This window comes from Cibotium barometz, chromosome 7, assembly GCF_041138505.1.
Source record: "Cibotium barometz isolate CiBa-2024 chromosome 7, ASM4113850v1, whole genome shotgun sequence".
NCBI lineage: Eukaryota > Viridiplantae > Streptophyta > Polypodiopsida > Cyatheales > Cibotiaceae > Cibotium > Cibotium barometz.
In genome coordinates this window covers 26891700-26914816 of record NC_141052.1, presented here as the reverse complement: position 1 = coordinate 26914816, position 23117 = coordinate 26891700, and the positions used below count along the sequence as shown (strand labels likewise).

General features: G+C 48.9%; 1 protein-coding gene across 4 annotated transcripts in view; it reads left to right on the top strand.

The window, feature by feature from the left end:
* RST1 (ARM repeat superfamily protein) overlaps nucleotides 1-23117 on the top strand; it is a 182724-nt gene that overhangs the window by 88432 nt on the left and 71175 nt on the right. For all 4 annotated transcript variants that reach the window (XM_086800403.1, XM_086800401.1, XM_086800402.1 and 1 more), the window contains exons 10-11: nucleotides 13068-13199; nucleotides 13281-13362. In XM_086800403.1, coding sequence (XP_086656529.1) covers nucleotides 13068-13199; nucleotides 13281-13362 — 214 coding nt within the window. The remainder of the gene's footprint in view (nucleotides 1-13067; nucleotides 13200-13280; nucleotides 13363-23117) is intronic.

Here is a 23117-nt window from a genome sequence, read left to right as displayed (position 1 = left end):
ATTGGAGGGAACAAGAGCCCCTCGCAACAAGACATTGTTCCAAGCTTCTGGCTTGAGAGGGATAAGCTTGGATTTTCGGAAATTAATTCGGAGACCTGCAGCTTCCATCACAATGCGGAGACCATGAGGATCATCTCGTAGCATGAAGAAGGAATCATCTTCATAAGCCTGTGCCACAAAATACTTGCTAGATGGCAATTGAAGACCACGAAGTGCACCTTGCCGAGTAAGATGACCCATATATAGAAGCAAAGGATGAGTTGCTATGGCATATAATAAGGCACTCAAAGGGCATCCTTAACGCAAGGACTTACCCAAAGACCATGAGTCAGAGAGCTCACCATCAAGAATACATGATGCCTCAGTGCCTTGATACAACCAATACACAAGATGGACATCTTAATTCCGAAGCCCTTCTTACACATGGTCGCATAAAATCCCATTGCACTGTGTCAAAGGTCTTCTCTATGTCCACTTGCAAAATAAGCACATCTTGTTTTGTATATTTTGCATATTCAACCCCAATGTAGACATTTGCGATGTTATCCGTTATATGTTTGCGTGGGAAAAAAACCATATTGCGCCTCGTGTAAGCTCACATAAAGTACCCCTTTTACCTTGTTGACAAGTGTTTTGGCGACCAATTTGTATACTATGGGCATTAGAGTTATTGGCCACCAATCAACAAAGGTCTCACATAGGCTTTTTTTGGGGAGAAGTTTTACAAGCCCTTCTTTCTATGGTTTGGACATTTTCCAAGTACACCAAGCATCATTAGGAAGGCATGTTTGAGATCATCCTAGAAGTGCAAGAAGAATTCCTCAATTAAACCATCCCAACTGGGAGATTTCCAAGTGCCCAATTGTTTTATTGCCTCTTGCAATTCTTCCTCCGTGAAGCTTTGCTCCATAGAGAGTGCCTCTTCTTGGGATACGATGCATGAAACATGAGAGAGCAACCGATCCCTGACTGCCTGAACTTGCGCATTAGCAGGACCTGTAGTATCAAAGACGTGCATAGTGGGACAGCCAATTGTTGTTTGGAACATGTCCAGGTGTGTGTCGAGGTCTTTACGCGTTTAATGGTGTCTTTTTGGCATTCAAAATGTAAGCTTTTGAAGAAATCCTTTGAAGAGCATCCCTTATCCTTGAATGGCTGTTGCCTGGCTTTGACTTGCCATTTTTCTAGCTTACGTCTGTCATTTTCAGCAAGAACATGTTTTGCACTGTATAAATCGTTCTCTTCAGAGACCGAAAGATTCCTCATGTAAGGAAGCTCTGCCAGAGCTTGACAAGTTGCTTTTGCATTATGGACTCTTTGTTTTTCTTCATGCATATACGAGTGACCATAGTGTCTAATGTTGAGTTGGATCCTCTGAACAAAACGATACCACGTCACATGACCTCTTTGACCAATTTATGGAAAATGTTATCTAAGAGGTAACGGTTATTGATGAGAAGCGGACGATGGCGGTATAAGGGCGATCATCCAATTGTAGTCCGAAGTATAGCCCCATCCACAATGGTACATGATCGGATAACACTTGTGAGTGATCCACCCAAATTTTGCATATAAAATCATCATACTAATCGGCATGTAATAAATACCATCTATCTAGGCGGGCTCGATATTGAGAAAAAGTCCTGTGGTGGAAAGTGAAGCCAGACACCCAGGGCACATTTGAGTCCACAAATCAACAGCATGTAAAGTATTTATCATTGCATTCCATAGAACCTCTCAGAAGCTAGCATATGTGAATGTCCAGAAGAGTGATCCCCTTGCTGAGGGGCATTGTTAAAATCCCCACACAAGAAAGCATTATGCAGCCAAGGGTAGTCACAAATCTCTGCCCATAACATTACTCTCTTAGTTGAAGCAGTTGGCGCATAAAGAGCTGCAAACTCATACAAACAGCGACCATCCGGGTCATTATGCGCTAAAACCGGTTGTAACTCATGTCTGACCAACAAGGCAACTCGTGAATATGCACCCAGGCTTGCATAAAAGATGCCATAACTAGCAAAGTGATCTACTTGCCCTACGAACTCATTTTGATTATGTTCTTGCAAGCAAATTATATCCGGTTTCATCATATTTACATAGCACCAAAAACGCCTCCATTTATTTACATCATAGATGCCATTGACATTGTACGTAAAGCAATTAAGAGGGACTACCATGAGAAATATGTACAAGAAAGTAGATGACATGGCCTGCTCAGGCATCTGACATTCGCATGTGTTCCCCATTATCATTATGCAACATATTTTCTTGCATTTCATCTTCATGTGTTTGCATTAGCAATTCCATCTCTTGCACTTCCCTAAGAGTCTGCGCTCTATGCAGCTCCACCATTTGTTCCCACTTCTTGCCCACAATATTATTTTGCAAATTTGATGCAGCCATGTGCGAGGAGGAAGCATCTAGGGCCCAGTTTCGTGTTGGCAATAGTTGCATGTGCTGCAACACTTGTTTTCTAAGTTTTTGCCAACCATCATTTGCCAATTTTCCTTTTCCCTTTTCTTTGCCTTTTAGCATAGCTTGTGAATATGATACATTTGCATTGCAAGAGATGAGGCTGTTTTTTTGCCTTATCAGTTTGCCCGCCTGCGACGACAGGAGGTGCCTAAACTTTCACATTGACGTTTGATGTCGATTGTGAGACCGCAATAGGCGGTGGGGGATGCAACATTGTGGGACATTGAATGGCCATATGACCATATTTACCGCACGTGTAACATGCACCAGCAAATACATCCCATTTCAACTCATAGTAAGCTTCACCCATATGAACCTTCTCTACTTCCACTACAATGGATGAGGGCGTGGGTTGAGTCGTGTCCCGAAGTATACAAAACCTGTTCCTATTACCCGAAGGACAAGGTGGGCATATGACTGTACCAAGAGAAGCAATAAGCCCGGGCAAATCCTCCCACAGGTAATTGGGAAAGTTGACTACTTCCACCCATACTGGGCATCTATGTTTGATGGGTCCTTGATAATCTTTCGTGGGCGTCCACGGTAAGATATGCACCATTTGATTTCCAAAGTACAATTACGATTTTTCCAACATTGCAGCTTATACTAATTTTCGGTGAGCAGCACTTCATAAAATCTTTTATCTACATAATACACTTCCTCCACATAATTGCGACCCAGTAAAGATTGAAGCCATTGTGCAACATCACTTGCCGTGGTCTACCTAGAAAGAACACTATGATTGCATTTTGAGAATATTTTCTGATTGACGAGACCACACAAGGCAGCTTGAGTTTGTATTTGAGAGTAGGTACAGGCTTATGCTAGATTCTTTGAATATGTTCAAACTCATCATGCAATACATCATAAACCAACTGAGCATCTTCGTTGTTATGGAGCACCCTTGAATTTTTGACTTCGAAATGTCGTTTCTTTGTTTCTTGATTCCTTTTTCTTTCATAAACAACCGCCATGATTGCAGAGTTCACTGTACACAAACTCTCTCTCTCTCTCTCTCTCTCTCTCTCTCTTGAGATGGAGGTACCTCCATAGTGTACCTTCCAGTTCCAGTTTCATTTTTTAGGTGCCAGTAGTATCATCTTTATTTTTTCATTTTCTGGGTTTTTTTTAATCCAGACATTGTATCAGATCCACCATGATGTAACTTTTGGTCTCATAGGTCATTATGGCCTTTTGAAGACGTTAATATAACATTTCATTTCATTTCATTTCTCTCTCTCTCTCTCTCTCTCTCTCTCTCTCTCTCTCTCTCTCTCTTCGCTTCTCTCTGCTGTTCGCTTCCTTCTCTCTCTTTGCCCCCTTTCCCCACCCGCCCTCTCTCGCTTCGCTTCTCTCTGCTGTTCGCTTCCTTCTCTGTCTTCGCCCCCTTTCCCCACCCGCCCTCGCTCTTCGCTTCTCTCTTGGTGCCTTCTCTGCTATTCGCTTCCTTCTCTATCTTCGCGCCTTTTCCCCACCCGCCCTCTCTCTCTTCGCTTCTCTCTCTGCACCTTCTCTGTCTTCTACCCTTTTCCCCACCCGCCCTTGCTCAGGCCCCCAAGGCAGCAACATACCTACCTGCTGCTACTTGCCTCCCCACTTGCAGCTGGTCATCTATGGGGGCCACCAGCTGAGGAGCAAATTCAGTACTAGAAGGGGGACCCCCGAAAGAGGACGCCATAGCACTATGCAGAAAACTGGAAATCGCTGATACCCCCTTCGTCGAGGCATGGAGGGTGGGCAAAGACACCACCAAGGAACGCGCACTCATCCTCAAGTTTGCGGGGTTGGAGGCAAGGCAAGCATTCCTTACCAAAAGGTGGGCACTAAAAGGAGAAAAGACTTACCTCGAAGACGATCTCACACTAGCACAGGTGGCAGACAGGAGGGAATGCATGCCATGCATCTTGGATGCACGGAAGGCAGGGAAATGGGCAATGTACAGAGATGTGAGGGTGATCATCACCGAGCGACGTGCCCAATGACGGTGCGAGACCTATGAGACCAAGCTAGAGATTGTGGTTTGGAACTGCAATGGCGCCTTGAGGACAGATGCAGGTCTGTTCGAGGAGACATTTATAGGGAGAGACTTGGTCTTATACACAGAGACTCATCAGTGCCAGGGGAGTCGGCTTCCAAAGGTGAGAGGATACAGATGGGAGTCTGTTCACCGCCCGCACCCACGCACAGTAGGGGGTACCTAGGGGTGGGGTGGGGTGGCTTTATTATACAGGGAGGAGCTTCAACATGTGAAAGAGGTGGTCGGACGGGATGAGGCTGCACGGTTTTTGTGGGTGAGGATCCAGACACAGAGGGCCCGAGACATCTACCTTGCGGTGTGTTACTTTGCACCCTCCAATTCTAAATATGCCACCCATGGAGAGTCCCCGTACCTGCCCCTTTATGGTGACATTATGAAGTTTTCCAGTCTAGGGGACATCCTCCTGGGTGAAGACTTCAATGCCCGCACCGTAGGTGCACAGGTACCCTTCTTTGAGACAAGTGATCCCATGTACCAGGAGATTGACGCGATGGGTACAGATCTGGAGCGGACATCACAGGATACAACAGCCCGCACAGACTAGGCGGGGCTCATAGGCTAGCCATTTATAATGGCCTGGCTAGATGGCCTAGATCCAACTCCTCCACCTCCTACCCCTTCGGACATGGAGCTAGTACAGTGGACTACCTAATGGGATCCCTCTCTTTGATCCCACTCATTTCGGAGTTTACCATCTCTCCTCGCCCCATCGGTGTTGCAGCCGACCATGCATACTTGGCCTTCTCACTCACATGCCGATACACCATGCAACCATCTGCTTTGCCCCATCACCGTCCGAGATACCACTTCACCAAAGAGACCTCTTCCATCTATTCTGATCACGTCTACCGCATCCTCTCCGACCTCGACCCCACATCCCACTTGATGAGCTTACTACACACCTCTCAGCCACCCTCCATACGTCCGTTGCAGCTGCCTTCCCACACTCCAGAGCCATCCCTACATCACCAGGAGGGACTGTCCAACATAATAGTTGGTGCGACGAGGAATAACGTGATACCCAAGCCGGTCTACATCGGGAGATGGCACTAGGATCCACCACTCACCGGCAGGCGCGAGTGATCTTTCGACGTCTCACACGGAGAAAGAAGAGAGCCTACCTAGCAAGGCTTGAGCAGGAGCTATACCAGCTATTTCTTGGAAGGGACTGTAAGGAGGCCTGGAGGATCTTCCAGGATCATCGCCTTCCAACTCCGATTACTTCACCCAGCACCTGGCACACCTATGCCACCTCTCTCTACCATGTCCCCGAGCAGCCACCTCTCCCCTATCCACCCGAACCTCGTCCCCCACACTCTTCCTTCTTTCACCTCAGCATGGTGAGAGATGCTATTGACAGGATGCATACTGGGAGAGCACAGGATCATGATGGACTCCTCACCGAGCATTTCTCCCATGCTAGAGACACGCTAGCCCCTTTACTGGTTCACATGTTTAACAAGGCTTTATGTGAAGGCTTCCCCGTCTGTCGGTCATTGAATACTATTGTACCTATCTTGAAAGCAGGTGACCCCATGGACCCCAACAACTATAGGACTATCATGATTGTTCACACCTTGGCCAAGATTTATGGTTCAATTTTGGAGCATGAGCTTAGTAGATGGTCCGAGGAGTAGAGACTCAGAGCACCGGGGCAGGCAGGCCTTAGGAGAGGGCACTCCACACTAGATCATATCTTTACACTACGGGGGATCATTGAGGAGGGGAGAGCTCATGGGCAATGGATATACTGCTGCTTTGTGGATTTCCGCAAAGCTTTTGATACTGTCCCACGGGCCAGACTGATGAGGAGACTGCAAGATATGGGAGTTGCAGCAGAGATGCTGTGGGGGATCATTACACTCTATGAGTCAGTCATCACAGGCAGAGTACGGGCTCCACGAGGTGACTGAGAGATCATACACAGCACTATCGGGGTGAAGGAGGGCTGCCCCTTGTCTCCTACTCTATTTGGTCTATACATTGACGAGATCTCGGATTACATAGACAGACAGGGAGGACCAGGAGCACATTTGGTAGGAGTCCTGATACCGATCCTCTTGTATGCGGATGATATTGTTCTTATTTCTGATTCACTAGAGGGGCTGCAGAGGCATTTGGATGCATTACAGGCCTTTTGCAAGGACCGGGACCTTACTGTGAACCTTGGAAAGACTAAGGTCATGATCTTTAACACCTCCTCACAGTGGATAAGTAGATCTGTAGTACAATTTACATACAGTGGAGAGCCTGTGTTGGAGTATGTTACCTCGTATGTATACCTTGGGATCACTTTTGCTGGACCTCAGTTCTCGATGTGGAAGGCGGCCGATGCTAGATTGATGAGGGGATATGCAGCCCTTGGCTCGCTAGAGAGGCAATGCTCACAGATACAGTTTTAGGAGCCAAGGACGAAGCTTTGGCTATTTGATACTCTAGTTACACCTGCACTACTGTATGGTGCCCCCATCTGGGGTCCTTGCTTATACCATAGGAGGAGGAGGAGAGAGCCGGCCGAGACAGATACAGAGGAGGTATATGATGGGTGGAAGCTGATGGAGAGGCCCCTAGTGGCGATGATCGCATGCATGATTAGGAGTAAACCATCAGTGCCACATGAGATTGTGCAGGCAGAGATGGGGGCTGCACCGATAGTGATAGAGGCTCTATTCTAGACAGTGACATACTGGCATAGGCTATGGGAGCCTCCACTTGATAGATACCCCCGGCTAGCCCTGGAGTCCATCAGACAGTTGACACTTGAGGGAGATACAGAGTGTTGGTATGCACAGGTAGGCACTTGGTTTGGCATGCACGGTATGCAGATGGAGGCACCCCCCCCCTTCAAGTACAGCATAGAGGCCCCGTCATTTGCTCTCAGCCGCACAGAGCGGAACAGGGTTATCAGGAAGGACATCATCAGACTGGATACTCAAAGGACATAGAGTTCACCTAGTCGTCCACTAGGGACAAAGATGGCCTTCTACAGAGATCACCTCCTATGCCTGACAGAGGATGGGTTCATCATCCGTCCACGCTACATGGACATACACCTATCCCTTGGGGTGAGATGTGCGATCGGCCAGATCTGCACCTCGTCCCACCAGTTGAGAGTGGAGACTACCAGATATGGGCCTAGGGTTAAGACCTTCAAGTTAGGTTAACCATACCCTAGGGGTTAGGCATCCTTACGACAGATATCTCTCCATCCAGTCCGAGCACCTTTCGGGGCTCTAGGGAGAGCAAAAGATTGTCCTCAGCCAATCCTATGGATCGGTAGATTGGATTGGCCAATATTCCCCCCGGCGAGGGGGGGGGTGCCTTTTGTCCTCCATGTGGTGTCAGATGTGCACTCCTCTCTTTTACAGTTTTTTGAAATTAAGTGGCATATGTTTAAGGCTATGGCCAATCTAAGTGTTTAATTTCATTAATGGTCAAGTGTTTTGTGAAACCCCTTTGGCTCCCCACTCCGAGTTACAGTTTGCATGTCATCGTGCACGCCTATTCTTGTCGTCCTTGGATTTTGAGCGTGAGATAGATCTTCACCAAGGCCCATACATGTAAATTCGGATGCTCCTTCGAGGACAAATCTACAGCCTGCCTTATGTGAGCTTGGGCCTTTCTTATGCCTGAGGCTTCTCCCTCCACATATGAGGAAATCTCTCGACAGCCCATGAATTCTTCCGCTTACTTAGTAGTCAGCAGGTTGGGGCTTGTACTCACATGCTGTGTGGTTAGATTTGCGGGTGCTCAATCTAGTCCTTTGGTGATTGGTCCACATTTTTTTTTTGGGGAAAAAGATCCTTCAATTAGTGAAGGATAAATCAGCCACAAGGGGCTAAGTACAACCACGACGGGCTAGATACAAACTCGCGTCATATAAGGGCGGGAAACAAGTGATCAAAGGGGGGAGAGATGCTTCTTCTCCGGTTGGCCACCTTGTGAGGTGAAGGCTATCTCATACAGGGAGAAGGGGGGGGGGGGTGGGAACAATCACACAAGTGGTCTATAATGCCAAATGGGGTCACCGCTTCTATCTATGAGGAAAGGGCTAGGTCTCCAAAGTCTCAAGAAGGCTTCTCGCTGCTTCTGCATCATGCGGTCCAGACCTCCTTGCAGCTTCCCCCATTGACCACGGAGGGTGTGAATGATATCGAGTCTGATGCTCGTGATCATTGATGGTCTCAGCTGGCAGAGTGTGGGTACCCTCCATGGCCTTGCTGCATCTAGCATGCCAAATGTGCTAGCCTGCTATACTATTGCAAATCTCCCTATCTCTGGCAGGAGCCTAGTCGGCCAGTCACCTATTGGTGGGGCTGTGACTGGTATTGCTGCAATACGATGGTGAGAGACCTGAAGAGCTAGTCCTCCGCCATCCTCCTCGTAAGTCCTGACCACTCTACCCTCGGTGGCCCAAGCGACAGTACCCCAAGTGATGATCCGGGTTGATGCCCTGTCCATAGCGAAGATGCGGAGAATCCGCTTCCAAATCTCCTGAGCCTTCGGGCAATCCCAAAGGCAATGTCACTGAGACTCTTGGGGGTGGCTGCAACTCGGGCAAGCTGTTGACTGACCTCCAACTGCAAGCCAAGTACCGATTGCCAAACTCCTGTGTGCCATCAGCCAAAGAAAGAGAGCGATCTTCCTCAGCCGGAAGCTGAGAGGCATCCATCAGAGAGAAAGGCTGCTGGGGAAGGCTCAACGGAGAGAGGGTGGGGTCCACCGGCCCCATTGGGCACCGAGGCCCGAAAGAGGAGTCGCGACGAGGAATCAGCTGCCAAATCGCGGGGGGGGGGGGGGGGGTGCTCTCCGTGATTGGAGGGGGCCCACAATTTGCGGGCGGATGTTGTGATAAGTGCTCGTAATGGTTCTCTGACAGAACCGAATCCTCTTGCATGCTGCCAGCTTGGCGTGTACAGCGGTGGCGACGTGTAGCTCTGGTGCTCGGCCGGTGACCTGGGTGAGGGCCAACTGTCTGCCACTCTTCGGCTGATGGGTCATCCATGGTCGGTACCTGGTGCTCCGTGGCCTGGGAACCTGCTCCTCCCTCGGTCCCCTCGTGTGGATATAAACGAGAAGGAGGAGGGGAAACCACCGGGGGCGGTCTCGTAGACTGACGCCGAGGGCAAGCTCTAGCAAGGTGACCCATTTGCTTGCAAATGAAACATTGGCCTGGAAGGCCGGAATACTCCACTCTCTACATAATGGGGTCGCCGCAAAGACTGGGAATAGATATCATGTGAGGCATTGAATCCAGCGAGGCGCACAGATGCGGAGAGATGGAATCCCGGCCGCTTGTGCAAGGGCCGAGGTAGTGGTAGGGGGGGGGGATTTCCATCACTCTCCCGATGGCACAACCAATCACCGAGAGAAGAGGAAGGTATTCCTTCTTGAGGCCTGGAAAGCAGATTGTCATGAGAAATCCTGAAACTCCAGCTAGAGGGTTAGATGCTGGGTTGAAGCTATGCTGCCACCGTGCAAAGAAGGCCTGGGCCGTACGCAATGCAACGAGGCTCAACTCGATGACAAGATCAGACGCTGCTGGTGAATTGAACTCAACATGGTAGTAACCATGCCCCAATGTATGAATATCTGCGATCTTTGCAGGCGCACCTAGGAGGCTAGCCTGAAGGAGATCTCTGAGAGTTGGCCATGCGTGGGGCAGCTACCGACAATCTTTCATACCAGAGTGGAGGCCTTTAGAGATGCTAAAGTCGTAGCGAGAAGCTGCAGGTCTGCTTTAGAAAACGAAAGACAGGTAACAGTGGCCTCGGTCGAGGGAGACGGAGTGGCTGCCATGTAGTCCTCCTGGGGGCGAAGACCAGAAGAGGCCGAAACTTGCTGATAATAGAAAAAACCCTCAAGTTGAAGGTGCTGCCAACGACCAAGGAAGAAGGGGGGCGACAAGAATACGAATGCGAATGGAGAGGGGGGGTGGCCTGATGGGAACACTTTGAGCAAGGAGAAGGGAAAGAAGGGGGAGGGGGGGGGTGGAAGGGGTGCAGGAAGGAGGGGAGGCGCAGGCTGGAGACGGCGGGAGAAGAAAGAGGGGGGGGGGGTTGGCTCACGACCGTTTTTGCCCTCTCACTCTAGCCGCAAAGGAAACTTTAGCTCTGCGGACAAGACCAAAGAAGATGCATGACTGTTTCCTTTATGCAAGGGCAAGAAGGGCATTTCAGTGCAACTATGTGTCTGTTTTCAAGAAGTTCTCGAACTGGGCACTCCCAACAAGCATCGCCATAAAAACAATCTAGATTTGAGTGGCAATTTGCTATGCCAAATTTTCTTGAGATTTTGTTTGCACCACCAAGTTCTCTTAGAGAGGATCCAAATCTTATTAACTCGATCGACAAAGCAAGGCGCAGGAATGATCAACTTGTAGATCAAAGTAGCCAAAACGTGAGGAGAGAATCTGGGATAAGCTCCAAGATCTTCCCTGTCGAAAATCCGATCCTCCATTCTTTCACCAACGTGAACAATCGTAAGAGTAAAAGGCTTTAGTTCATGTTTCATCTTCACTGAGGTAGAGTATAGAGCACCTTCCTCTCTACTTATAGTTGCCATTATCAGAGCTTGGAGTATGAGACCTTTTTTGAGACAGAGGCTTCCTAGATTAGAGGATGAGGCTGATAGACACAACCCATTATGTGAAATGAACTCATTAGTGATGAGGTTGGGTGACCTTTGGGTGCGTTTGGATATAGCAGTCACTAGGTTAGGAGAGATGTTGATTGACAGTTATTGCTTGGAATTTTTTTAAAAGTCCCCCTTTGGATCGGAGTCTTGCATCCACCTAGCACTTCAGAGGGAGTGTTAAGACGGATTGATCGAATTGATGCAGCTATATTGCATGAGTGGATTAGTTTCACGATCAGCATCATCCTAGGTGGGTGGGAGTTTTCTCTGGTGTTAGCCTTGCTGGATCAGGATGAGGAGGGAGATCGTGTTTTTTATTCTATCCAACCATGATGGAGATTGTTGAAATGTGACATGAAAGAGATTATTCCTGGCACTTCCCTTCATTCAGTGACAATAGTTAGCCTTTGAGGTTAGCACTAGCATGTTGACCCTCCGTTTGATATTGTGACCCATGGGTCTTGGTGCTTATGGTTGTATGGTGGATGTCCTATTAGATGTCTTCATTGGGATCTTGGTAGTGGGAGCAGTTTAATTCAACCAATCCTATGAAGAGTCATCCTTTCTTAGCTACACTGTCCATAATGCCAGGCTCCTTTTACTTGGATATATTTAGAGGACTGCTACACTGAGGCTACAATGGGAGAGCTCTGACATCACCCCATTTTTTCAAAAGAGATTTTGGCGTAGATGTTGGCACTCATACAGGAGGAGCCAGATCTGCCACTTCTTCTAGTTATTCTTACATGGTGGCCTACCCATTTATCAGTGGAGGGCTATTTTTTAAGCAGATCCTGCCTGCCCAGATGCCAGTAGCTTCTGAAACAGTGCAACATTGCATATGGGGGTGTAGAGTTGCTCAAAGGATTTTGGGCTATTTAGGTCAGCTTATATGCAAATTGAGGAAAGAGACCATTTATGTTACTTGGGGTGCTATTCCTTGACTCACTCAATGTGGTCCAGAAATATTTTTTAAGGGCAGGGATTTGGACACTGCCATAAAGGTATGCAGAGGTGTGGCCCAATGCTGCATGCTATTGGATATTCCTCATACACAATATAGACCACCTCTATAGATGATTGATACTACTTGGGAGCTCATTGCCATAATCACAACTTGGAAGATTTGGAGGGCCAGATGCACAGTGGCTTTTGAGGGTATTCGGATATACGACACTTTGTGCATTTATACTATGTGGGGAAATATTATTCTGAGTCTTATGGCTACATGGGCTCGTATATAAGGACCACCCAGATTTGTGCAAGCAAAGCACACTGTCTTCATGAGGGAGTGGGATCAAGGGATCTTTTTCTCATTGATCCCCACAGGACTCTGTGAGTCTCTTGGCACCTTTGTGCCCCATATTGTTTGAGATCACCCTACTTTGATGAGGGGATTTTTTGTCCTGGCTTCTAGCCGTGATTTTGTATGGTCTATTCATATTTAATAGAAGTCTCCTTTCTGCACAAAAAAAAAAGGATCCTGTAAATTATAAAGGGAGATCAATTGAGATTTGTACTTTTCTTTTTGACTGGCCTTAGGCCCAAGATCCTCCCGTAGTTACCGTTTTTCACCTCCCATAGGCGGCCCAGCCCGTAGGCGGTTTTTTATTCGCCTGGTAGGCGAAGCCGCCAAGAAAGCATCTTGTGGGGGTTTGATCCCAGGACCTTCTAGTCCCAGGCAAACACCTTCACCACTTGGGCTATCACCTCATTGGCAGAGTTGAGATTTGTACTTGTATATGCTAAGGGTGTTATTTTCTATTTTTGATGAGAATCAGCTGGGAAGACAATTTTGTGGCTCATGAGCCCACGTGGAAATAACTTTGGATTGCAATGTGTCTTTAAGGAAAGAAGCTGATCAATTGTTGGCTTTTGTGTTGGTGTTGTGTTTGGTATGTGTTGGCTTTGCCAGGTTGCATTGGATCATGCTCACTTATTAGGGCCTATCACAGACTTTCAAATAAGTCTCAGCAGAGCAGCTTCAATATGTGATGTATGCGAGAGGGATGCTGATTTCGGTGTTGAGTTAATTCTCTCTATTCAGGTGCTAACTAAATTCAGTTCTTAATCACTGCACATTATCTTGGAGTGTGTCACTAATGCATATTAGGTTATATTTCTGCAGGCGTGTATAGAAAGCGAAAGTGTGCCAATCAAAGCACTTGGTCTGCAGAGTTTGTCATGGTTGTGCCAGTATGATGTGATTGGTATACTGTTTATCTGATTCATATTGAAAATGATCAAATAGGCCCTTATATCCAGCATCTCAGCATGAGTGGTGTTTTAATAGTCCTTTAATGGTGATTTGTGATATCAGGTTTTCCATAGATAAGTTAGCAGCGTGAGCATATGATTTGGAGTTTATTTTTGACTTTGTAGCTTTATATGTTTTCCCTTGCTGTTGAGCGTTCTTTACATGTTCCTCCAACACAATCATACTGAATTTGTTCTTGATGCTTGTCTTCAATTCCTGTAAGGTGTCTTGTTTGATTGCTATCTACCTCACATCTTGATGAAAAAATCACCTAGGCCTCTCTCGTAGATCCGCTACATGGTGTTTGGTTTGAATTGGAAATGCTATGTATAGGGAAGTTTATATTTTTAGGAAAATCATAGAGTAATATAGTGCAAGACTTCATTGTGCTCTTCTCACCACATCCAAGCCTTTCTCAAAATACCTTGTGTCCTTGGAAGCTCTATTTGATGATGCAATGTGTTTAAAACTAGTTTTAGCTGTGTTTCACTGAAAGAATGTCACCAAATAGAACTGAAATTGTAGCACACCATGGAAATGGAGCATGGATGTAGCTAACAATCCCGTGTATGTGCGTTGTGTCATGTGCTCTTTACACCACAATGATGCACGAATAGTGGCAACAACAACCCTGCACCCCACCGCCTCCCCTCTGCCCCCTGCCCGCCTGGCACTGCACCTTTTCTTTTCCTTTTCTGTAGGAATCTACATACAAAGCTCAGCAGGCACTTGTTGAAACTTACCCAGAGCACCTGCTCTCCAGCACGGGAGAATCTTGTTCTACACGGAACTGCAACGAGGTGACACCAAAGTAGTGGGCAATGTGGGGACATGGGGGATGCTTATCAGTCTATACACACTCCGTGGGCTCTTGGCAGTAATTTGATTAGTCCACACCGAAACTGTCTGGGATCTATGTGGCATTGATTATCCTAGTCCGTCCAACAAGAAATTCAGCACCTGACCACACCCAAACATGCAACAACCTAATGCACCTGTGTAAATTCAAATATGGACAGCACTGTTTTCAGTCCACAAACATGCTGTACAGGTCACCCCTAGAGATGAGATGGGTGCCCTGTTGTTTGCCTTGAACTCGGAGCCTTCTGAGCATCAAAATTCATCCTAGAAACCTGTACAGCAGTTGACCAGCCCTATTAAGAAGAGTGAAGGGGTCCCCAGCTTCAAGGGAGAAAGAAAGAAAGAAAGTCATATTAACGTCCACGGAATGCCTTGAAGGCATATGGGACCAAAAACCGGTACCTCACAATCATTACAATCCACTTCGGGGTGCACTTAGGCACAAGCAAAAGATTAATGAAAACCCTAGGATGATAAACAACTATCTGTGATACAAAAAATGCCGATGGCACATTAGAATGCTAGTTAATTGGGTTTAGGCTTACGGAAGTCCTTGATTACTGCCCTTCCGTCATGGTAGACTACCCACTTTCCAGCTTGGCGGGCTGCTCGGACTTTGGCGAGTTCTGCACTTTTGTTTTTAAGCTGTAGGGGAGTGAGTTTATCAGCTAACCAAAGCCTGGTGCCCTGTAATGATTTGGACTGTCGGAGAACTTGGATCTTGTCCTGTTTATTGTGATATTTCGCAATGGCATGCTTCCCTTTCTTCACTATGGTCCATGGGTTGCCTATATAATTGAGGGGGAGGGCCTTACTGAGTCGCCTCCTCATAATCTCCGTGTCTGAGATGCATTCATCTTCATCAATTTCCGTTTGCTCTCTGACTTCTTGCTTGTCCCAATCCTCCGGGAGTCCACGTACTCGGAGATGCTCAGCAATGCTTTCTCGGAGTTCTTCTTCCTTGATGGTTGACATGATTTCTGCGGTAAGATGCTGCTCCATACCTTCTGTAGCTTCAATGAACTCTGCTTTGGTTGCATGAATCTGCTCCTGAACTGCCTGAACTGGGTCGGGCTTGCCCTCAAGGGAGGTCAGCCGGGTTTCAATTTCAGTGAGCTGATTCTTCAGCTTGCCATTCTCCTCTCGCGGCTTTTCGATTTCTGTTAGGAGGAACACCTCCCATGAGCTCGAGCTTTGACTGCTAAGGGTTTTGGTTGGTGTTGCCAGGACACGAGCGTACGACTTCTTTGGCATCGTGGATTGCTGGTAGGGCTAGGTCGTCTATACCACCTGCATCTGTATCATAAGCTATGACAAGGCGGGCCCCCTATCTAAGGTAACCGCCATGGCCTGGCGGTGCCCTGCACTAGGCCTGGCGTGAATGAGCAGAGGCGAGAGGCAAGGGCGAGGAGGGTAGGCGAGAGAGAGAGAGGAATCGTTTTTGCCTAGAGAAGCTCTAGAGGCAAGCAACCAGCTATATATCAGCCCTGTCCATAGTCGACCAGCGCTACCAAGCTGTTTTGCATGCCCAACTGACACGTGTCTCAAGCCCAGGATGTTCCACCTCCAAAAACAGTTGGAAAAGGGGGTGCCTAGCTGATTTTGGCCCTCTCCCCCCCAGAATAGCAACTCGTGGAGCTTTTTTGGCTTGATGGGCTATGCACCTTGAGTTATAGCCAAATTTTATTAAAAACTGGTCCTTTTGATGTGAACACTTTAAAAATTGTCCTCCCAAAATTAAGTTTATGTGAACACTTTATAATTTGTCTGCCCAAATTTAAGTGTATGTAAACACCTGCACTCATAAACCTTAGTATAATAAAATATAAGCTGTAAATTGAGCTTGGGGTCACTTACCACCTGCTTACAACCTGAATATGCTAACTTAAAGATCATTCGAATGCCACACTTTTCTTCCAGTATTTCTGATACAGCTAAGTAAGGTGTTATCTGCTCTCAACTTTTTAGATTCTCTCGTCTTTGCTCTACTAAATTTGCCTTTATCTCTCAATCATGCCATCTTATTTTGCTGCTTATCGAAAAAGGTTATAGTTTCAATAAGATTTTGAAAAAGGTTCGTTCTTTCATGAATCATAGTAAGTTTATCTTTGGTATTTCAGCTTTTGGAATGTTTAAAATGATAAGGAGTAAGTTTTATAGAAATGGGGAGTTGAAAAGCCCACTTAATTCATAATTCAATGCTCTCTTGTTTGTAAAAGTGGCTTGTTCTAGCTTAGAGTAGGGTTTGTTGTTTTAACTTAGAGTAGGCCGTGTTTAGTCTTTTCTTTCTCGCTCTAGCTTAATATAGACTTAGTTTGGTTCTTTCCTATGTTTTGTGATTCTTTGTTGTTATACCTTAGAGTTCTAGACTCTATAATTGCTGAGTATGCCCATCATCTCCGGAGAGTGATAGAAACTCAGTTCGCTAGTTTTATAAAGCATGTTCTTTTGGACTAAACCTTATACAAACCTGGACCTACTCTTGGGCACTGATGACATGAGTAGGGATGTCATAGCTTATTGTCCACGCTATGCATGATAGAGTTGATGAACCTACACTTCATTTTCGGACAGACATTGGAGTTAATGGTTGCACTTTTGAGTCAAAGTCTTTTTTTAAAGTTTAGCTTTATGCTTGGTTCTGGCTCTTAGTGCATTAGGTCTAGAGTTTATAGTTCTCTGTTTTGCTATTTTGTGTTGTTGTTTAGTATCTAAGCTCAAAAGGTTTTAAGTTCTTATTAAGAAGAAGTATGTGTATACTTTTGTGTTTTTTTATATTTCTAATTTTTTAAAGTTTCTTTCATTCATGTAATTGTTTTGTTTTGTTTTCTTGTTTTCTTGTTTCTTGTTTTTTGGTTTTTTGGTTTTTTGGTTTTTTGTTTTTTTGTTTTTTTGTTTTTTGTTTTGTTTTGTTTTTTGTTTTTTTTTGTTTGTTTGTTTGTTTGTTTGTTTTTGTTTTTGTTTTTGTTTTTTTTTGGGGGTTTTTTTTTAATGTCTTAATTAAAAGTCTTCGTTTGATATTATCTTTTGATTTCCTCTCCTTAGTAGCTAGGTTTTTTAGTTTATTTATTTTTTATCTTTCAAATGCTTTGTTTTTGTCTTTGTCCTTCTTCACTATTATTTCTTTCTCAAATCTCTCAATTTGTAAGTTCAGAATTTTCTGACATTATGAAGGTATATATATAGAAGGAAATCTTCTTGGGACACTTGGTCTTTGTCTTATCGGTTAGAATAGGCGCCCATACGACCTCGGCTTGGGTGATTAGGCCGGGGGTGCTTTGGGAGGCAGGTGGCGAACTGCATGCCAATGGCTAGGGCCTACCTGCTGAGCCTAGGAGGGAGGCTTGGCTGGAGGTGTACTCGCTTGTTGTGCTTGTTGAGACGTCGGGGATGTGTGGTGGGGGGGTTTGGGGGGGGGGGGAGGGCGGAGGGTAGGACCGAGCAAGGTGGCTCATCTGTCTGCCTATGAAGCTCTACCCGTTGAAGAATTGGGTTGCCATGGAGGCTCAGGAGTGCAATAACTAAAGGCATATTTTCCTGGGAAGCAATGCAGTCTCTTATGGAAGGGATGCCCGCTGTCTTGGCCACCCACGACTAATGTGACCGTATGCGGAGACTCCAAAAGCTGCCCTATTGATCGTCCAATCGATCGAACCAATGGGTAATACTCCTTCCGGAGACCAAGGAAGTAGATTGTGACGGCGAAACCGGATATACCTGTGAGGGGGTCGATTGCAAGGTTGAAACCATGGTAGCATCTTGGGAAGAACGCGTGAGCGTTGCGAATCACGATGGGGCTCTGTTGCATCACAAGATCAGCCCGCTGCTGCGGGTAAATCAAACTCCATACAAGAGTACCCAAGCCGAAGAAAATGGATAGTGGTGATTTTATTGAGGATGAGGTTGACTCCCTATGATCTTGCAGACCAACGAAGAGATCGAAAGGGAAGATATTGTCGAAGCTAAGAGCTTGAGATCCACCGCTGACAATGGCCTCGGCTGGGGATGATGGAGCGGCTGCATGGAGTCCTTCCGGAGGGTGAAGACCAGAAGCGCCTATTGTTGCCGATGAAGAACAATCCGGGAGAAAATGTCACAAATACGGAAGCGTGTGCACGAAAAACCTTATCTCATACATAACATCATGGCATCATACATAGCATCTGACAATATCATCATCATACTTTGAAATTACTGAAACAACATTATGAAAACGTGCACAAAACGCAGCACTAGAGGCTGCAGTTGGGCCAGCCTCCCCTTGAGGTATCTTTATTACCAACAGAGTGTTCCAGTGCAAGATAACGGGCACCAGAGAGTAAACACTCTTCAGATTGGCAGCAGATACATCCAGAATAAGATGAAACAAATCAAACAATTGACCGAGTCCTCAAACTCAAGCTTCCAAGAGGTCCTTGGGCACAGCCACACTCTAGTACATGATCACACCCTCTAGAAGTGATGCTGTCCCGAATAACCAGCCATGAAAACCTTGGCTCTGGCCACCCGAAGGTTCCACCCTTAGAGCCATAGGCTTCATGTAGGTTCAGAGACTGTTTGCCTTCAAATCTGTCGTGAAGAACCTTGCTGAATTGGACTGGACAGCACTGTTTTCAGCTCACAAACATGCTGTACAGGTCACCCCAAGAGATGAGATGGGCCCTGTTGTTTGCCTTGAACTCTGAGCCTTTTGAGCATCAAAATTCAGCCCAGAAACCTGCTGTACAGGAGTCGACCAGCCCTATTAAGAAGCCGGAAGCTGCTGCCTACTTCAAGGGAGAGAGAGAGAGAAGAATCGTTTTTGCCTGTAGAAGCTGTGGAGGCAAGCGACCAGCTATATATCAGCCCTTTCCATAGTCGACCAGCTTTCCCAAGTTGTTTTGCATGCCCAATTGACACTTGTCTCAAGCCCAGGATGTTCCATCACCAAAAACAGCTAGAAAAGGGGGCGCCTAGCTGATTTTGACCCTTTCCCCCTAGAATAGCAACTCGTGGAGCTTTTTTGGGTTGATGGGCTGCCCACCTTGAGTAATGGCCAAGTTTTATTAAAAATTGGTCCTCTTGATGTGAACACTTTAAAAATTGTCCTCCCAAAATTAAGTGTATGTGAACACCCAAATTTAAGTGTATGTAAACACCTGCACTCGTAAACCTTAGTATAATAAAATATAAGCTGTAAATTGAGCTTGGGGTCACTTACCACCTGCAAAACACATAAGACCACTGCCTTAGCGCCCCTCTACGCCACCTCCCCACCGCCTTCGGCCTCGCGTTCTCCCCCGCCTTCACCCCCCCGCCTCCACTCCCCCGCCTCCCTCCTCTTCTCCGCTTTCTTCCCCCCCGCCTTCTCTTCCTTCGCCTCCTTCCTCGCTGCATTCCCCGCCTCTCCCCCCGCCGTTTACTTCCTTCCCCCATCCTTTTTCCTCCGCCTCTCTAACCTCCTTCGCCTCCCCCTCTCTTCTCTCCCCCGCCACCTCTCCCCCCTCCGCCTTCTCTCTCCTCCCTTCCGTCCCGCCCCTCCGCCCACCGCTAACTCCTCCCCGCCTCAGCTCCCCCCCCCCCCCCCCCCCCCCGCCCCGCCCCCGCTATCCTGTAGCCCTCCGCTTCTCTTTTTTCCTCGCAGGGCTGTGTCCCTCCCGTTGGTGACCCCGGTTTCTGGCTTTTTCCCTCTGGAGGACTCCATGGAAGCCGCTCCGACTAACCCTGCCGATTCCGGTCTCCGTCTGGAGTTCACAGCTGAAGATCTTCAGTTGTTTGTTTCCACAGTTTCCGCTCTTGAGGCCTCCTCCTTGGTCTGCAAGATAGTGGGTAGCCGTCCGATGCGGAGAGAGCTTCGCGACCTTCTGCAAGGCAGCCTTGTTGGCGTGCCCGCCAAGATCGTCAGCGTGGATTTTTTGGGACGAGGCTACTATCAGGTGGATTTCGAGTCCCCACAGGCAGCTCAGATGGTGCTGGCTCGGAGCCCCATTGCCCTCCGCTCTTCTCGGGCGTTCCTGGCGCGATGGACTCATGGTTTCGACCCTGCTTCTGACCCGCTAGCAGGCGCGACAGGTTTCCCCGTCACTATCTGTTTTCCTGGACTCCGTAGGGAGTACTTGCCCCTCTTGTCATCCATTGGCAAGGCGTTCGGGCAGGTGGTGGAGACGCCTCAGACAGCGGCTTCAGTGATTGCTCGGGCAGTAGGACTCCCGGCCATTCGGGTTGTGGTTCCGTCACCGGAGTCCCTCCCGAAGACGATCCTTCTCCCTTGTCTTTCTGGAGGACATATGATACAGCGCGTGGAGTATTCGGGCCTCCCCGGCCAGTGTTACATATGTCGGGAGATGGGCCATCTCGCACGCGCCTGTCCCCGCAAGGGGGCTCATCCTTCACGTTATGCCGCCTCCGGACCCCCAGCAGGAGACCCGAGGGGTGGCCATCCACTTCAGAGACCGGACATCCCTGGCTCGTCGCAGCAGGCGCCATCATCTGACAAGCAGGCCCCGGCGGAGGATGCCGCGCAGTCCCAGGAGGCTGGCGGATGGCAGGAGGTTAGCAGGCGGAAACGCCCGGCCCGCAGGGACCGTCGTCGCAGACGCCAGCAGGCAGCACAGGCTGGCGGACAAGCTGGCGGACAGGCGACTCCGGCTAGCGTACAGGCACCTATCCGCACTTATGCTCCTGTCAGGGATAGGCGGCCAGCAGGTCCCACCCCGATGGACGAGGATTCAGACTCAGTGCCCGTTGAGGCCGCTGGTGGAGCCTCCCACGTGGAGACCCCGCTCCCGCCTCCCCCCGCGGGGGCCCCCCCCCCCTCCTTGGAGCAGATTCCTGAGGATCCTGGGCCGCACTCTTCGACCCCCGGCTCCCCTTCCCCTCACCCGGAGAGCACTCCTTCCACCCTCCCTTCTCCCCCCCCAGCCCCCCCCCTCCCGCCTCCCCCGGCGGCCCCCCCTGACACCTATCCTCTGGCAGATGCCTCTCCATCCTCTCCTCGCTCTCCCCCCTCCTTGCCACGAGCCCCCATCCCTCCCTCGGCCTCTCCAGGATACTTCGCCAGACCACCCACTGCCCCGGGGCAGCGCAGCTGGGTAGGCCAGAGCTCAGTCCAGCGGCTGTTCCACCGCCACTCCGGGCCGGTGGAGATGGCGATCCTCGCCTCGCCCGCCACAGAGTTCTCTCCAGCCTCCCCTAGGGGGCCCCCGCGAGTGATGGGACTACCAGTGGATTACGGTTTTTTCAGGTGCCTCCAGCTGGATGCTGGCCCGTTCGAGACACTGGTCGCGCCCTTGCGAGTTTGCGTTGTGTGCCATCCCTCTCGTTCTCCCTCTGTGGTGAGCAGCATGGTGGCTTTCTCCTTTCCTCTCAGTGTTGCCCCAGACACAGCATGGGATTGCAACTCTGTAGAGGAAGTTTTGCGTGATCAGATACTGGAGTTTTCTCTCCACTTCAGTGACTTGGGGCTCACGGACCTATTGCAGACCCGATTACACTCAGCCCGCATGAGCCTGTTTGGTATAGGAGACTGGCGGGCGGATCCGGTCCACACCTCAGTTGAGGCGGTGCTTCTGATTCTCCTCCATGCCGCCCCGAGGGTGCAGCCTACCTTTAGATACATATATGCAGAGGATTGGTCTCACGCCTATGCCCTGGACAGGGCGAAGGCGGAGTGGGGCTGGACACAGAGACAGGTCACCATCTTTTTGGAGAGACTCCGCACCCGGACAGACAGTGATTATTCTCCCTCCAAGCCGGCGCCCAAGACTCATAGAGTGGAGGGCAGATCATCCGGGCCGGCTGAGAGGGGTGAGCCAGTGGAGGCTGCTTCACTTGCCATAGCTCATCCATGAGGATCCTCTCATGGAACATCCAGGGTCTCGGTGGACATTGCTGCTACATTGGCAGGGGCAGACTTCGCCAGGAGATCCAGAGGGCTCTCGTTGGAGGACCCATCGATATCCTTTTCATCCAGGAGCACCACCTTTCTGCCGGGCGTACCCGCACCTGCGGGAAGATCTTGCCAGGCAGGAGTCACACTTTTTGGTCAACGGCATATGGCTCCCAGGGGAACCAGGGTGGAGTATGCATCTCAGTCAGCGAGCAGCTTCTATCTGAAGTTGTGGACTCTGGCATTCTGGTCCAGGGTCGTGCGCAGTGGATCATCCTTCGGGTTGGGGAAGACCGCATTGGCTTCCTCAACTTCTACGCCCCTAATGGGGCGACCGGGAGAGCCGAGTTCTGGAGCACCATTAGGCAGTCCCTCCCCTTGGCAGACCACTGGTGCCTCGGAGGGGATTGCAACATGCTGGAGGATGCAGAGGACAGGACGGGGGGCAGCCAGGAGACCATTCATGGGCCGGAGCTAGCTGCCTGGGAGGAACTAGTGCTTCAGGTGAGAGGCCAGGATCCGTGGACTCTCCCGGAGTTTGGCAGGTTGCAGGGGAGCCTATCTTTCTCGCGCTCGGATAGACGGGCCACAGGGGTTAACCTATCCCGCATCGACAGGTTTTACATTGATGAGTGGGCCTGTGATAGAGGTGGCACAGTGGGCATACTTGCAGGCTCCTCGTTTTCAGACCACTATCCAGTGCTTCTCCAGATCGAGGACCCCACGAGAGGAGAGCAGGGCCAGAGCGTCCGGATTCCAGATTGTCTCATAGAGGAGCCCGAGATTGCGATCAGAGTTGAGCAGGTCTGGCAGGAGCTGCAGTTCAGGAGAGGATCTGCACCCAGCGATCTTGCTAGTGGCTTGCAGGAGATCAGCCAGATGCTCAGACAGGCTGCCTTGGACCGGCTGGAGGCCTTCAGAGAGCAGGAGAGGAGCCTACGGAGGAGTCTAGCGTCCCTCCAGAGACTCCAAGAGAGGGA